Source organism: Channa argus, chromosome 5 (genome assembly GCF_033026475.1).
Source record: "Channa argus isolate prfri chromosome 5, Channa argus male v1.0, whole genome shotgun sequence".
NCBI lineage: Eukaryota > Metazoa > Chordata > Actinopteri > Anabantiformes > Channidae > Channa > Channa argus.
Genome location: NC_090201.1, coordinates 7,063,934 through 7,082,071, shown reverse-complemented (window position 1 = coordinate 7,082,071; position 18,138 = coordinate 7,063,934). Strand labels below are relative to the sequence as shown.

The 18,138-nt window shown below is 38.9% G+C and overlaps 1 protein-coding gene across 9 annotated transcripts; it reads left to right on the top strand.

Moving 5' to 3' along the window:
* The first annotated feature begins 1,498 nt into the window (after positions 1-1,498).
* Positions 1,499-18,021, top strand: phf20a (PHD finger protein 20, a). 9 transcript variants are annotated; one of them, XM_067504952.1, is made up of 18 exons: positions 1,512-1,650; positions 3,408-3,443; positions 3,632-3,738; positions 4,365-4,536; positions 4,864-4,948; positions 5,564-5,640; positions 5,754-6,342; positions 6,478-6,528; positions 6,621-6,890; positions 7,064-7,258; positions 7,397-7,492; positions 8,097-8,252; positions 8,640-8,821; positions 8,945-9,044; positions 12,510-12,705; positions 12,880-13,321; positions 16,284-16,464; positions 16,763-18,021. In XM_067504952.1, the coding sequence occupies exons 3-18, from the start codon at positions 3,656-3,658 to the stop codon at positions 16,903-16,905; spliced, it is 3,018 nt and encodes a 1,005-aa protein (XP_067361053.1). In that variant the 5' UTR covers positions 1,512-1,650; positions 3,408-3,443; positions 3,632-3,655; the 3' UTR covers positions 16,906-18,021. The 9 variants fall into 9 exon arrangements, with proteins under 9 accessions (XP_067361050.1, XP_067361053.1, XP_067361051.1 ...); XM_067504950.1 differs by having other exon boundaries at positions 3,408-3,487; XM_067504953.1 differs by lacking the exon at positions 1,512-1,650 and adding an exon at positions 1,726-1,807.
* The last annotated feature ends 117 nt before the right edge of the window (positions 18,022-18,138 follow it).

Below are 18,138 nucleotides of genomic sequence, written 5' to 3'. Positions count from 1 at the left end.
CTGTGTATATATATATATATATATATATATATATATATATATATATATATATATATATATAATGTGTGTGTGTGTGTGTGTGTATGTAGTATATATAAAAAAAAATGCTCATCAAACATACACTACATGATTACCCAGAGTGAGGGTTAGGGTTAGAAAACTATTCTTCTTTGCATTCTTTAGTTTAGACCCTAATGTTAAGTCAAATGTACAAAAGTATAAAACATATAATGGCTATGCAATTATAAACATAATAATATATTAGATTAAAAGATGGAGTTTTGTCTGGTTTCTATTTTAAACAATAATTATTTAAAACATATTTAAATATATTTTTTTTTGATCAATTGAACCTATTGTTATCAGAAGCAGTTAGCCTTTGCAATTCTGTGTTTGTACAGAAGTGTGCTTGTTTTTCCTTTGTGTCCATCTATGCCCTGTTAAAAAGGTTTACAAGGTGCAGGCTGTTCCACATCCAGTCACAGGGCAAAACAGAAGTGTTATGTTCTATGTTTGTTTAGATGTAAATACTAGGACATCAAGGCTGATATTTATAACTTTAACCTCATATTCATATTTTGTGTAGAGCAAACACAAATGAATTGGCCTTGCTGTTCTAGTTACTAGTTACTTTCTGCAGAAGAAGATTATTATTACAAAAACAAAATGAATAGGTTATTATAATAAGGTATGATATGTCCCAATGGATTAAACACAGTTTTTAGACTGCTTAATTTCAAGTAGCTCGGTAACTATTGTTTGCCATAGTTTTCACCTTGTGGATTTTGTCAAGTAAATCTGGAATGCACTTGTACATTCATCAGCAACATCTATTTCAGGACTGTCTAAAATCCATTGTTTCCTGAGCAGAGTACTTATATTTTTGTACTTTTGTAAAGTTTAGAGCTTGTAGTTTTTACTTCTACTTGAAAGAACTTGAAGTGATGCTTTTAGTTAGGCAAATCCTTAGGCAAACTTATAGTTGAGTAATGAGTTTGTGTACTTCTACCACTTCTGTAGATAGATAAATAGATAGTTACTTATCACATTTATCCATATAAGTACATATACTCAAGTAATATACCTAAGTACAGTTTAGCAGTACTTGTACTTTCCTAGAGTAGATCATTTGAATGAACAATAGGTGGCAATATACTCCCAAACAATAGGTTTACTCAACCCATCTAAATTATTACAACTAAATTTATTTTTTAAATAACGTTACCAAGTTAAATTGACTTGTATTTTATGATTGAAGTGTTCATGTTGAAGTCATATTAACATGCCACAATCTTATATATTTCACTTTGAATTGTTAATTTAGACAAATTTACACAAAGAAATACATAATTACTTAGTTTTATCTGCATTGGTACTGTATTAAAATGCTTGAAGACGATCTTTAGAAGAAAATCACTGGCATTTGTAAGATACCACCTCTTCTCGGAACACTTTAGTGGGGGACCGGGGGTTGTTTTGCACGCATGCGCATTGTAGCTCCACACTGTCCGCGCCACTGCTGAACGCACAACGGGGAGAAATACAACTGCGTGATCTGGACCAGACAGGCGGAGGCGGTGGTGGCCGTGTTTCTTAGGGATTATATAGCACATTTTACACCCGACCGGACAAATAGTGACTGGAGAACAGGTAGGAAGAATAAATCGCATCCCCCCTACTGATTTCAGATTTTTAAATCCCCAGTAACATCGTGAATGCGGCCCGTGTGGTGGCTGCATCAACAGCTTAACGTTAGACGGTGTGATGCCGCATGTCGGCATTTCGACTTCAAAACAAACGTGATTACGTAGGTAATTTAATGTTGTGTTTGTAAAATTCCTTGTTATATTTGTTTAATTGCCGCTCTTTTTCTTAGTGGTCGTATATGTTTTTGTGCTTCTGAATGGTTCCGTAGAGTGTCGGTTGGGAAGTTTAATGCTTTGCAGTTCCACGCCGCTTCTTCACAGCAGGAAAAGTATGAAAAAGTAGGCCTAGCGCGAGGCCTGAAGAGCTCTGTGAGTGACAGCTGTACGGCCAATGAGGCTCGAGCGTCCCACCCATACGATAGTCTATCGACCAATCACATTTGCAGAACTGGCTGTGTTGTAGATGTTTTCTGTGAGGCGACACCCACTGGTTATAAAACCCCCCGGACAATAAAGTGTCAGTGCCGCGGAGGTGACCAACAATAGCTTGTTCGAGAAAATCTAAACCAATCTGCTCGTGGTGCACATGCGGTTATAAAACAGTTGATGTGCGAATTTCGTGTAGCTGCGTGCTGGGGAAATTACCAGTCTGTGTTTACCCCGTTAATTACAATATATCGACATACGATTAAATTAACCATTGTAAAATATGTAACCTCACTGTTTTGCACTGATCATCATCGCTATCCTGAGTCTTGATTGTAGCATCATCAACTCTCGCCCAGTCTGTGTCGCTGTCGTGTGTCTGACTCTTTGTGCATGCGAAAAATGTCCCCATTTCATTATAAATCTAACGTTCTACTGAATGGTGTATTGTTCGAATACGATGTGGTACTTGATGTCTGCGTGTCTGCATGTCAATAGGACAATCATCAAGGTCTTTGTCTTCTATTGTGTCTATATGGGCAATCGACTGAGCAGAAAACACGTGGGCCGTGTACTGTTAATCTATCCGGGTTGTATGTTTCTCTAGAGTCTCCGCTAGGGTGAGCCGACTTACCCCGTAACCAAACTAAGGCATTGCCAAACATAATGTAAATCGTTATTTTTTTTTTTTAATAAATTAAGGGCTGCTGTATCTCATTCTGTCTTGTGCTTATCTCACAATAGAAGCACCCATATTGGGAGGGTATATATATATTTGTATGAAAAACGCAAGTATTATCATCCTCCACCAAGCCCGTTATTATTGGACAGGGGCTGAATGCCAGCAGTAGGCTATGGGCCTGTATTCTACTTAGCCGCAATGGCAAACTCTAATATAAGAAGTCATTAGAAGAATATGCTTTAACGTCGAGTGTTAGCTTGGTGTACATTACTTCCAAACTACTGGTGGCCGTGCAGGGTAAAAAGGTGTGAAAAACGTCTTGTACCTTCTCTTTTTGTGCATTGGTGATAGTACATATTGCTTCTTTTGATTAAGACTCCAATGGGCCAAACTGTTTAGACACCACTGCTTTCCTAAGTAGTGACCACTCAGCATCTGTTATTAGTTACACATTTCACTTCCATTTGCGGGGCATGACTCACCTAAAAGTGTCTATATTCCCTCGCTGTATATCGTGTTATACCATGTTACAGCATGTGTAATATATACCTTCTGTATGTTTACACTTGTATTATCTTTCCCTAGTGGACTGTACTATTGTTCTGCTGTGACACAATAACACATTTAACTTCCCCTCTAACATTTCTACTCAGGTACAAACCTTTGATGTGCCATAGTCCTATGAAAAGGTAGTTGTTAGTGATCAACTGACAGATACAAGGCTGACTACAAGGTTGTAACATCCTTAGTAGTCAAGTGTATTGTGTTCTTTGCTACATACACTGTTTTCTTGGTAGTGTATCAAGGCTAAATGGGCTAATTTGTGTTTGTGTGTGTGTGTGTGCGTGCATATGTGTGTGTGCATGTGTGTGTACAGGAAAAGAGTCTTGATGTGGGCAGTATGAGTAAGACGCCCCCTAACAGAAGAGGGATAACATTTGAGGTGGGAGCTCAGCTTGAGGCTAGAGACAGCCTCAAAAACTGGTGAGTCATGGCCTCACTCATTTCTCTCCATCCATGTAACTGTTCACCTAAATTCTCATTCTCTCCTTTCTGGTCTCTGGTTAAAAATTCTATGTGTTTCAAAGGTTTAAAAAAAGATCGAGTACATGTGTTCAGTCTTTTCCACCTAACCATCCTTACAGACTGGATTAATAATAAACATAAAGATTTATCTGGGACCCTTGATTCATGTTATAAGTAATTGTATTGTATACAATATAAATATGTTGTATTAAAATGAAACTCGTTGTCAAAACCTGCTATTTTCTTTTTTTTCATTAAATCACAAGACATTGTCCTTAAGTTCAACAGCCTTTTTGAAGTAGAAATTGGTTTACATATTAACTACTGCCTACTTTTCCTCATTAAACGTAATAACCTTCCTTCACTAATTACTTTCATCAGTCTTGCTATACAGTTCCTAGTAAAAGGTCCATACCCAAAATGCCGGCGTAACTCGTTTTTACTAGATGTTGTAATTTAAACTGTTTCTTTATTTCTTCTAGCTTGTTGCCTATGTTATATGTTACATAAAAAAGATAATTGTGATGTTCTTATCCTCTTTTTCTTTTCTAATTATTCATAGTTGAATTTCTTTTGTCTTGTAGGTATGCTGCCAACATAGAGAAGATTGACTATGAAGATGAGAAAGTACTAATTCATTACCGTCAGTGGAGCCACCGTTACGACGAGTGGTTTGACTGGACAAGTCCCTATTTGAGACCCGTGGAAAGGGTCCAGCTGAGGAGACAGGGGCTTCAGGACGACGGCCCTGTACCTGTAAGCTAAGAATAATGTTCTTGCTTCCTTTGAGCTTTGCTGTATAAATAATTTAGAAGTTCTGCCCCCAGTTGGGTTATTTATCTGATTCTGATTCTGTCTTTCTGCATAGTGTTTATTTATTTATTTATTTATTGTCTTTAAAAAAAAAGCTGAAATACTCTGGCTTTTTTGCATGACCATTATGGGCAAATTTTAATACTGTGTAATTTTGGCGAAGATCAACAATCATTGGTTTTGTTAGAATCTAACAGTTTTACCTACCTTGACATTTTAACAAAATGCAGTGGTATGTCCTACATTGAATTACTCTGTCCTTCCCTCCAGGGCTTTCAGGTGAATGACAAGGTCCTGGCCAGCTGGTCTGACTGCCGTTTCTACCCTGCTAAGGTCATTTCTGTCAATAAAGATGGTGGGTACTAAGAAATTCCTATGTTAAACAAGTTTCGAGTAGAACTGTATAATGGTAAATGGTCACTTATATAGCGCTTTTATCCAAAGTAATTTTGATTGATTACCATTCACCCATTCACACACACACACACACACACGATGGCAGTGGCTGCCATGCAAGGTGCTCACCTGCTCCACCGTGAGCAGCTTGGGGTTCAGCGTACCACTGACCCTGTGGTCCGTGACATTGAATGTGAAAGTAGTTTTGATTTATTGATTAATATAGGTTGAGCATATTTTCTATCATATTTTCTTCTAATTATTTAAATTGTGGCCTTTTTTGTTCTACATGATTGTGCAATATGGAGGATGAGATAAAATGTTAAACTATCACTTTCAATAAGAAAATTATTGTATTGGAAAAGATTCATTTATAGAAAAATGGCTTTCTCTTTCACAGGCACAGCAATAAAGCAATAAAGTTGCTTTTCTTTGACATGCAATTAAAAATCCAAATAGGGAAATATTTCTCAGTAAGAACCAAGAGAAAATTTGAAGTGCAGCCATTTTGAAACTAGTCTGCCATTGGCTACCTGACTGGCTGGTAAATGTTTGTTCTACTTTATCCTCTTAGCATCCTACACTGTGAAGTTCTATGATGGCATCATCCAGACAGTGAAGGGGATACACGTAAAGCCTTTTATTAAAGAGGTATGTGAAATTTAATAATTACAGATTCAATATCTATGTCTCTCACTGTTTCTAATCTAATTAACATGTTTTTCTGCTTGTTTCTTAAACTTTGTCTTGGTGCTGACAAATAGAGAGGTGGTATTGGTGGAGGAAAATCTCGGTCCAGTGAAAGGAACATGGTTAGAAGGGGCCAGAACCGTAGAGACAGGAGGTCTCAGGAGAACGGGGCTCCCAAGAACAAGCGAGCCAGACGCAGCAGTTCTGACCAGGAGGAAGAAAGCAACAGTGAGGATGAGGAGCGGGAAGAGGGAATAGTAAATGATAATAAGAAAATAAATGGTGACGTAGAGGCTGCATCTAGTGTCAAACAGCAAGAGGAGAAATCAGAGCAAGCAGACCAGAACAAGCCCAGGGATGCAGAAAAGGTGACAGGACTCACAAATGGAATCAAGTTGGAGGATGACTATGAACAAAATGACAGCTGTCATGTAAATGGAGAGGTGAAGAAGGAAGAGATGGAAGCAGAACTGAGTGGAACAAAGCCATATGCAGAGTCACCCAAGCCATACTCAGAGCTAGCCACTCACACGTCAGTGCAGAAGGAGCAGTTGTCTGTCACTATGACAACCACAGAATCCGGAGACGTGAAGCAGAAGCCAAGTGTCCAGTCGGAAAGCTCTCAGCCTACAGCCGACGTTCCACCTCCCCAGCCTGTGAAACGTAAGAGTTAATGAAGTAAATTAGAAGAAATGTCTTTAGGACTGTCTATGGGACAGTTTTTAAGAAGTGCATTTGGACATATTTTCAGCAGTTAAATTTCTTTTTTTTAAATTATTATTATTTGTATTTGAACAGCTGTACGGAAACAGGGTTTCCACAACCCCAACAGATTCAGTAGAGAACCATGTGAGTATATACCAGAATTAATAAAACAAATACAGTCAAAACTTGAATTGTCTTTACACACTTAATTCACATATATTGTTCCCTTTTCTTAGTATATAGAGTCATAAAAAACCAACCTCCACCCGTCCTGTCCATCAACCTCGACCACAACCCCTTTAAGTGCAGCGCTCCCGGCTGCACAAAGTCATTCCGTAAGGCCAAGCTACTGCACTACCATATGAAATATTACCATGGTGAAGAGCAGCCTCTGGAGGAAGACCGTAGCCCCACCAGGAATGTCCAGACCAGGGCCTCTGAGAAACAGACTACTACCACTAGTTTGGATGGCCCGAAGAGACGGCGCACCATCTCTGCCTCTCTGCGTGAGTTCCTGTTCAGTCTCACTTCTTCCTACATTAAAGTGACAGAGGAAACTGGGTCCACTACCATTACTTTAAATCTCAAATTACATACATGTCATAAAGTACACTTCCAGTAGTTTTAAATATCAAACCTTGGGGCTTATTTTTGTATTTCTCTTTGATTTGTTTCTTAGACACTGTTGGAGCTGCTGCTGTTCCCCGTGGTGAAATGAAGACAGCAGGAAGACGCACATCAGCCCCACCTGCAGTCAACACCCAGGGCCATCAGCAGAGGCCATTGCTGAGGGAGAAGAGCAAGGAGAACCAGCTGGACAGGAATGGATGCCAGCAGCAGGACAAGGACTCAGACAAGAGTGGCTTTGACATTGGTCAGTACTACAGTATGCAGCAAGAAGGTTTTGTTTTGTGTCACATGGTTCCCCTTCTTACTGTAGTTTTACCTATAGCTTGCTAACCTGTTTTAGTTTTAGTGTTGGGTTTAACTCTTGCCACCTAATGGTCCCCAGGATCAGTAAAAGACAGACTGAAAGAAAAACCTAAACTGAAGGACTTCCTCCGCATCAAATTAAAGAAGAAGAAGAAGAAGAAGAAGGCCAAGTCTGGTAAGAATTGCTCCCTGCAATTGGGCCTCTTCGTGTATCTGCTGCTCTGCATGTGCCATCACTGAGACATGGAAACAGCTAGCCTGCAAAGCATAAAGTACTCTGTTCACTCCTTTTGGTGTGGTGGTTGAACCTCTGTGTGTGGGAAAAGTGTTACATCTGTCGCTAGCCTCTGTCATTCCATCATGCCACTTCATAAGCGCCAACTAATTCTTTTTCTTCTAGTCAAAACTTTTGTTCATTTATTTGACAGTACTGCTGCTAATTTATCTATTATTATCATTATTATTTTGGTGGCACAGCTTGACTCATTCAAACACAAATATGATTCAACTTCTTTTTTTAATCCTAGAGGATATTCACACTGCTGTGTTTTAGAGTGCAAACAGATGTAGGCATAGACTTCCTAACTCTTATCAGTTGCATACAGTTCTGAGGTCTAAAAAAACTGGCCTCTTAGATTTTATCTTAATAATTGTCCCTGACTGTTGAGTCTATTATTGTTGTGCCACATTTTGTCGCCTCCTGGATGGCTTTTGTTTAGTGTTTTCAAAGTTGACATTCTTGTTCTACATCTGCTTCCCCCCTCTCCCTGTATTAACAGACTACACAGGTAGTGAGGAGAATATTGACATCTCAGTATTGGGTCTTCAGTCCAAATTGAATTTGCCACTCAAACCCCCCCTCTCACATAATCACAAGCCTGAGGCCTACACCAGCAGGCCTGGATACAGCATCTCAGAGCAGATACATGTGGATGGTGGGTATCTCTGGTGCTGTGTGGGTGGGTGTGCGTGTATTGGCTTGCCTGGAACTGTACGTGGCTTACTCTCTCCTCCATCTTTCTCTTTTCTTTTGGATTCAATCCACCATGCTGTTTTATTCTGATAAATCTAGCTGCTGTCATACATAAGGTCACATTTTTAACACATGGTTGCTTGAATCCTAACTGTTATTTGCTACAGCTTGCTTCATCTTGTATTCAAACAAATATTCATTAAAACTCACATTGCAACACATTTTGTAGAATTAATGAATATTAAATGAGCTAAACTTTTATTGAATTTTAATCAACCAAGAAAAAGGAAAATCCTGTTGTCACATCTTTAAAAAAAAGTCAGTGGTTTATTTCTCCCTACTACTGTAGATGATGATAGTATCAGTGACTGGTCTACTGACAGCTGTGGGTGGAGTGATGATGACTTTGGGGTGGATTTGGATGTCACAACACCTCCCCTAAGTGTGGATTCTGGTGCCGTGGACACCAGTGACCAAGAGATAGTACGATGTATCTGTGAAGTGGAGGAAGAGAATGACTTCATGATCCAGGTGAGTTGGTTGTTGTTTGTCACTGCCTGTAGCTTCTTTAATCTTAGGGCATGGAAGCTTTATTTATCTGTAAATTGCACTAATGTAAAACACTTCATTAGTGTCACATTGCCCTTTCAACAGTGTGAAGATTGTTTGTGCTGGCAGCATGGCACTTGCATGGGGCTGCTGGAAGAAAATGTTCCAGACAGATACACCTGCTACATCTGCAGAGACCCACCAGGTAAGGTGGAGGTCGTTGTGCTTCCTTTTTAATATTATCTGCCATCTAGTGGACAAAAAGCCAAATTACACTTTGTACCCACAATCAACTGATTATCATTATAATGGAAAGTACTTTTTGAAACTACAATGAATTTAATGCTCACTACTCAGATTTTCCTACCAAGCTTTTAGGTAAACTGATTCCTATTAAGAGAATAGCTTTTGCTACAATTGCAGCAAACTGGGTCTCAGTGGGCAAACACAGTCCAGCCCATTTTGTAGGCCAACCCAGAAGTTAGAAACTCCCTGATTCTATTGACAAAAAGCCAATTGGAGTTTTCCATTGGCTTTTGGGTTATTGCAGAACACAAGCTCTATAACAAACAGAAGTTTGCGATATCTATACTTTTTATTTTTATTTTTTTGGAATAGTCCTCATGGATGAATATTTTTATAATTGTGGAAGCTTGAATCACCAGTAGTAAGAAGCTGTTGCTATTGCTGTTGACTGTAACTAACCTTACACCACGGTTGCTTAACTTCGATGTCACTACCACTATACCTTTTATTTGTAATTTTACAATTTTACAAAACTTACCACTCCTGCAAAACCCCTTTTTTATTTATTTATATATATATATATATATATATAGCTGGTGATTTTGAGTTACGAACACATCAAGATCAGTGAGCAGATGAGTTTCCATGTTCAGCAAAAAAAATCTCTGTAGTTTCCTTTAGCTACTTCTTAGGAATGACCTCCTTAAGACAGATAAAAGCATAAATAGCATGCATTAAATGGCATGTTTTAGAATAAAACATAAAAATATAGACTTCGAGATACAAAATGTGGACTGATTTATGGGTTTTAGGCTCAACCATTTGCACTTTTATGTTTTTCATTTATGTGATAAGAACAAATAAGAATAGAAGCAATGTTTTTTTATGCTTCAATTAAACCCTGAGACATATTTATTTGAAGAACCCAGCATTGTACAGCAACTACATAATGTGTGCTGCAGATTGCCTTTTTGACAAAAAAAATGTTTTAACACCTATATTTTTAGCTTCTATTCAATTATTCTCTGCTGACCTGAGCTCTGCTGGTGATTGTATTTTGGCATTAATAAGAATATAGTTCTAAATGATTTAGGCTTCTAAGTGTGTGTTTGTGTGTGTGTGTGTGTGTCAAATGTGAATACAGCAATAGCTGCATTACTCGATTTATTGAGGGGAGAACTTGACTAGCATACGCAAACACTGCCAAGGTGGAGCAATAAGCTCCACCATAATCAGACCAAGTGAAACACCTGGGCTGTATAACTGACAGTTGTAGGACAGTTTGAAGAGTATGTGGTATAAATAGAACATTAAGCTAAAGCCACCTCGTGTTTGTAAATTTTGCTGTGCAGACTAGTGTCTGAGCACACACACTGTAATTGCATGTGGAAACATCGTAAGGAATGCAATCTGTAATTTCTTTAAGACTTTAAATGTTGCACCCAAACTCACTATAGTAGCAAGCAGACCTCGCCCAGTTCTTAAAGAGAGATCTTGATCACCTAACAGCATTATACTTTTACCAATCCAAACCTTTACAATTTTTTTTAGTGCTGTGAATATCATTTTATTAAGGGACTTAATACTTACTTTTGATAATTGAACACATTAAAATATTTAGGCACATAATAAGAACTTTGGGGACAAATAAAAAAAATGTTCAAAATGGATTTTTCTGTTAAAAGAAAAAAAGGGGTAAGTTTGGACTTTATACAAGTATAAACATTCAAGTTATTTGAATAATAATATTATAATCTAGGTTTTTAAGAATTTATGCTTTAAGTTGCATGTGTTTGATATCACATTTATTTGGTCTTCCAATTCAGGTACCATTATAATGTATAAATAGTATAATAGTATAAAGGCTAAAGACTAAAATTCTAATTTTTTATTTATTTTTTAGAGCATCATTTGTATCTGCTGGCACAACTTTATTGTATGTTTAAAGCATTTGTTGTGTTAGATTTAGTTAGTTCTATCTATATCTAGGTCTGCCTTATAGGTTGAATGGCAAGGGTGAATTCATTCAAAGTCACAACACCAACTCCATAATACATAGATTCACTGACAGGTAAATAACAGTGATTATCATGTTGCAATGGCACCTGTAAGTGGGTAGGTTATATTTGGCGGCAAGTCACCATTTTGTCCCAGAGTTGAATGTGTTTGAAGCAGAAATCATGGGCAAGTGTAAGGATTTGAACATCTTTGAATGTCAAATTGTGATGGAGAGACAACTAGGTCAGAGCATCTCCAAAGCAGCAGCTCTGATCAGTTCATCATCTAGGTCTGCAGCAGTCAGGATTTACTAAAAGTCATCCAAACTGTGCAGTTTGTTAAACAAAGCACAAATTTGTCATGAGTCATGAGTATGACTTTGAGTACCTGAATCTTAAGACTTGAGCACAGCTGGGCTTGCATTCAGCTTTACTTTTGTTCTCATCAGTTATCTTAAAACAACTATAAACTACAGACATTTTTTCCACCACCACCTACTTGTGGAGGTTAACGTGTTATCAAATGCAGTGTCCAAACAGTTTTAAGTACACTAAGGCAGGATTGGACCCAATGGCCGATACTGGTATCTCTAATGCAAGTGGTATTTACTGATTGCAGCGGTTTCTTACAGCAGGATAATGCTCACTGGATCATAACGACAAGTTCAAAGTGTTGACTTGGTCTCCAAATTCCCCAGATCTCAGTCCAACCAAGCATCTGTGGGATGTGCTGGGAACACAAGTATGGTCGTGGAAGCCCCACCTCACAACTTGCAGGAAAGAATCTGCTACTGACAGCTTGGTGCTGTCAGGGCTGTTTTGGTGGGGAAAGCGCATCCCACAGAATATTAGGCAGGTGGTCATAATTGCTATGATCAAGGCTGATTGATGTATCTCTCACAAGTGTAAAATTGTTTTTCTCCTGACAATAAGCACTTGGTGAAGTTTTTCAAGGAATAAATAACATGGCAGTAGGCACTACCTCACTTTTATATGTATTTCAGAGTGTGGTTAACATAAATGGATGGGAGACTGCAGAGGATTTGCGCTTTTCTGCACATTTATGCTTGTCTCATACTCACAGGGTTTTATTGCATGCATAATTAAGGTAATGAGCATAATTGTAGTCAACTCCTGTCCTCCTTCACGACTTTTGTGCTTTGCCGTCAGTTCTGTGTGTCAGTTGTGTGTGGAGGAACTGGGCCCCATCCACAAGCAAACACTGAGAGAAAAAAATGAGGCTGCACCCTAAAATCTATTAGTCCATTAGTCTGCCTGGCTTGTCTTTTAAAATACAAATAAATGCTCTTAGTTTAGAACCAACCAACAGACTCAAAGTCACACTCACTGGTGCAACCAAATAATGTTGCACAATTGTAAAATAAAATTTTCAAATGCTCACTCTGTCAGCCTTTTATCACCCACAGGTCAGAGGCAGAGTCTGCGCTACTGGTATGATCGTGAATGGTTGATCAACGGTCACATGTATGGTCTGTCCTTCCTGGAAGAAAACTACTCTCACCAAAATGCCAAGAAGATAACCACTACCCACCAGCTGCTGGGAGATGTGCACCACGTAGTGGAGATCCTCAACGGATTGCAGCTCAAGCTGAATGTTTTACAGTGAGTACAGAAAAATGTCCCTGGGCAAGATATTGAACCCATAGTTGCCCCTTGTGTCTGCTACTTACTTGTAAGTCATATTGGATAAAATGACTACTAAATGACTAATATTCCTCTATTGTAGCAGTATTTTTAATACCACACAATGGTACAATCTTTCCTTTGGCTCTTCAGCGGCAATGTTCATCCTGACCTGCAGCTGTGGCGGCAGCCCTGGAAGCATTTGGAGAGGTCACGGATTGGCTCCGACTCGTGTCGTGGCAGTGATGCAGCTTCGTCTCCTGTGACTCCTGATGAGGACATGAGCCGTGGAGAGATTTTAATGTCCAATGCTCTAGAGAAGCTGAGTAGGGCTACTACAGCTGCCACTTCCACTTCATCCTGCTCCCCCTCCCCCTTCCCATCCTTCCAAGACTCATATATTACCAGTGAACACTGCTACCAAAAACCACGGGCCTATTACCCGGCAGTGGAGCAGAGGCTGGTTGTCGAGACCCGACAGGGGTCAGAGCTGGAGGACAGCATGAGAAGCACTGAGGAACTTCTGGAGCGGGAGCAGCGCTATGGGAGCCTGTTGGAGACAGACAAACCCAAATTAACAGGCACCAGTAACAAGGTGAGATTTAATTTTACAGGCAGCCCGATGATTACTATAAAGTAGTGAATTGAGCAGATGACTTGTACCATTGCAGAAATACTTTTCCCTTCCATGAAATCTACTTTGAAACATTACTGAAACCATGTTTCTCAAAAATAAAACATTTTTTTAATTGATAAATCAATCATGCCATGAATTTTAAATATGCACATTTATAGGCAGGAATTTCAGTCTTTAGCAAAATACTGAACCAATTAGTTTTTACAGAATTTTCCCCGAAGATTATCCATGTCGAGTCACGTGAAGATATATGAATGTAAAGAACTGAATAACATATACAAATAAGCATTAAGACAGTCCAGAAACTTCACTTTACCATGCATGACTTTTTATTACTTACTAGTAATAGTAATTTAGGATATGCACTTTGTTCAGAACACAACTCATTTTGCCACAGTTGATCAGACGCAGTTTAGTGTCACTTTCAGTTAAAAATATCAGGGTTCCAGTGGCTCAGATGTTTAAACCTGCATAAATTCACTGTTTCTTTAAATTTCCTGGAAACTTTTCAAAATTGATTTCATAACTTAAGAATATTCCAACTGGTTAATTTCCACTACGGGGGTCCACTAGGTTTAAGTTTAGCTGTAATTCCTGGCCACAACAGGAAAAACTGTTTCCCAAGGAGGAAGCTGTTACTTCAAAACCAGCATAAAAAAGCAAGACTAAATTAGATCACGTGGGAAACATCCTACCTTTTAGAGGGACTTTCCTTGGTCAGATGGGACGTAAGGATCAATGTTCTCTATGGAAGAAGAAGAGGGAGGCTTGGATTCTAAGGGCTGTTGGCAGCATCAATTTGTGAGGTTGTGCTGCAGAAGGGAGTGGTGTGATTTATAAATTTGATGGCGTCCTTAAGAAGGACAATTATATGGATATTTTGAAACTTAAAGACATTATTAAAGAAGCTTAACCTGGTTGCAATTTAATCTTTCAACAGGGCTGTAATCTGAAGCATTACTCCAAAATTGTAATTTCATTTGAGTTACAAAATGTAATGGCAATGCAACCAAATAACTTTTGACCCTCTAAAAATATTTTTGATTTTCTTTTATTTCTTTTTCAGGGACAATACAACTAAACATTGTTGCAACTAAAAAAATAATGCCATTTACTAAATAAAGGCCAATTTGCAGCCTCCGTCCTGTTTAAGCTTTTAGATGAAAACAGATGAAGAAATAATATGCAAAACAAACAAAAAGGTAAAAACAAAAATCTGCATGCATTTCTAGATATTTCTGTGTGCGCATTGCATGCAACAATGTCAACGCCGTCAGCCCTGATGTGGCAACATCTCTGTGAGCATATGCAACTCGACACAGACATACAGTATATTTACACATGGCTCACAAACGAGTATACATTTGACCAGTGAGTACAGCAAACTAACCAAAGCTATTCAGTGTTCACATTGCTGTATTTGTGTTATCTTTGTAGTGAAAACTGATCATCTTTTTCAGTAAAACGGTCATAATTATGGAAAACAAAACATTACGGTTACAAAATAATAATCAAAACTCAAAGTAGTTCTGCAACTTCACACCCTTAAGTTAACACTTACTGGCCCTCTTGTCTTCACATTTTCTTTTGATACTGTATTTTTGCATTAACTGACAAAAATATGATGTGATGTGCAAGACGATTTCTACACTTTCAGTAGTTGTCAACCTAATCAAGTTAACAACATTTGCTTTTGAAGAATTTGACAATGATGCCATTTCATTGCTTTTTGGGGCGACTGTGGCGCAGGAAGGTAGAGCGGTCGTCCACCAATCCCGCAGTTGTTGGTTCGATCCCCGGTTCCTCTGGTCACATGTCCAAGTGTCCTTGAGCAAGACACTGAACCCCTACTTAGTTGCTCCCGGTGAGTGTTGGCCAGCTCCACAGCAGCTCCCCAATCGGTGTATGAGTGTGTGTGTGTGTGTGTGTGTGTGTGAATGTGAGTGCTAATGGGTGAAAAAGAAGCAGTGTAAAGTGTTTCAAGTGCCAATAGGTAGAAAAGCAAAGCGCTATATAAGTGCAGACAATTTACCATTCTGTCACCTTTAAAGTTTGGTTGTATAATTCATCACAGGCTTGACAATTGATTGAGAGGCTCTTCTTCAGACGATACAATACAAAAACTCAGCATGCATGTACATTTAAGCTGCTTTCATAAATTTCCATGCTTGAATATAAAAATAATTTAGGGGCGGCTATAGCTCAGTTGGTAAAGGCAGTTGCTTACGGACCAAAGGGTGACTGGTTCAATCCGCGGCCCTGGCTATATGTCGCAGTTCCCCTGGGTAAGACACTGAACCTAACAGCCCATTCCCCTCCCCAGCTGTGCAGTGCCGGTCCAAGCCCGTTAGAAATTGGGGAGGGTTGCGCCAGGAAGGGCATCCGGCGTAAAAACTGTGCCAAATCAACATGCGGACAATGATCCGCTGTGGCGACCCTGAACTCACGGGATAAGCCGAAAGGAGAGTAGAATATAAAAATAATTTTAATTTGTTGTAGTAGTTCCTAAGTTCAACATCAAACTAAATATTTGAATTAATTCTCTTCATCAACTTCTTTTTGGTCCATATGTAATTTAAATTTATTCAATGCTTTTTTCTGTAAAGAAAAACCCATTAAGACTCATTTAGTATAATTAAACGGTCATCATGCAGCCACTGAGAAACACTGACCAGCTGCCTGGTTATTGGCTCTGTAGCTACAGATTTTATACATTACAGTATTGACTGGGGTCGACAACAGGACATTTTAAAAAACAAGTGGGTCATGGCAGCGTTATATCTGATTCACTCAAATTATATACGAGGATCCTTTTTTCTTTGTTTTAAACTTAATATGCATTGATTTGGCATAAAACTTTTTCCTATAATGAGGTTCAATTCTGGTTATAATGTAAGCATTTCACCCCAATTGTCTCTAGGGTCTCCTGGGTGGCTTAACGACCCAGCCTGAGATGAGGGAAGTGATTGGGAGAGATCCTGGAGGGGCTGCAGATAACAGCCATCAGCATCAACAGTGGCAGATCAACCTGCTTGACCACATAGATGCAGTCCAGGATGAGGTGTCACACAGGATGGACTTTATTGAAAGAGAGCTGGATGGTAAGAGCTGTGGGGGGCTTACATTTCTCTGTCTATTCAACAGGGTGAGAAACTCTGATGGTTGTTGGGCAGTGTGTGTCTGTGTGTGTGTGTGTGTGTGAGAGAGAGAGACAGCATATTTCCACTATGTTGTATTTATGTTGGCTGTAAAACATGTTTACAACCTGAAGGGTTACTATTCTTACACTAAACCTGTACATGTGAAAGTGTGCTTGAGAACACAGTAAGGCTTAAGAGAAACACATCGTGTTAAACCATGTGATGACCTGGTTAATATTTTACTTCTCATCTTACTCAGTGCTGGAGAGCTGGCTGGACTATACTGGGGAGCTGGAACCTCCTGAGCCTCTGGCTCGTCTGCCTCAGCTCAAGCACCGCATGAAACGTCTGCTCACACAGCTGGACAAGGTGCAGCAGATTGCCTTGTACAGCTCCACATGAGGGCGCCAGAGAACAGCAGCAGCTTCAGGCACCACAGAGCATGTGGAAACAGTGTAAAGGGAGAATGCTCACTGGCCCCAAAGATGACAATATCAAGGCTCAGATTGTTGAGCACATTCTGTCTGCCCTGCTTCCTGCTGCTGTTCCTCCTTTTTAAAAGGTTCTGTGTGGTGTTAATTGATGCTGCAGCCAGCCACTGAATATGAACATGTATGGAATGTTAGCATCATAAATCAGGATTAAACACAAAACATAACCTCATAAATGCAGGAGATAATACTTAGGACCAGATTACACTTCTGTGGTTCCTGTGAAATTCAGAACTTTCTGAATGCCTTTTGTCTGAGCTACTGCTTAAAGTTGCCCTGTCTCCGTCACACAGAAACTTTATATTAAAACTGCATTTGAGTTCCTGTCCCTGCACGGCCTCTTTGCAAGATTTTCTTTTTTTAAAACACGTTTCACTATTTGTGCATTAACAAATGTCCCAAAGTTGAGTTTTGTCATGCCATAGTTTATTAAAGCTCTTGTTGAAAGTGTGGACAGATAGTAACTTGAATACAATGAACTGTGTTCTAAAAGCAGTCTCTAATTTGTTCTATTCTATTTGACCTATTCAAGGGTTTGTTTTATTACACTGTGAAGTAATTTTATTTCTGGAATCAAAGGCATCTTCTTTTCAACTCCCCGTGTAATGCTTCTTTCCTAACAGTCCTCATCAGTGTACCATTTTTGTCCGTTAACATTTGTCAGTAACCACATACTGTATCTTACTTAAATTTACTCTTTACATTATTGTTACTGTAGCACTTGACCTGTTATTCACTTAAAACTATACTGTGGGCTGTCTCTTAACCTAGCATCTTGTGCTTTGCCAGTGACACATACTACTTAGACCTGTACAATATTTTTTCTGTTTTGTCTATTTACAGTATTTTGTTGTTTTGTAAATATGTTATTCAAAAACATGCTCTTCATTATTAAAAATATTCTCCAAATATAGATTTCAAATGCTACTGTACTGTAAGCATCTTGCTTAGAAGCAGGGAAGATGTTTGAAGCAATGCAAACAATTTTGCTGGTACATAAATAAAATGTCATTGTTATTAATCACTATGGAAATGTTCTTGGCTGTTTTCTCGCTGAGACCTGTTTCAGAAAGCAGGTTTAACGAACTCTGAATTAAAAATTCTACGATTTGGAGGTCTACTGTTAGATTCAGCTGATTAGTTT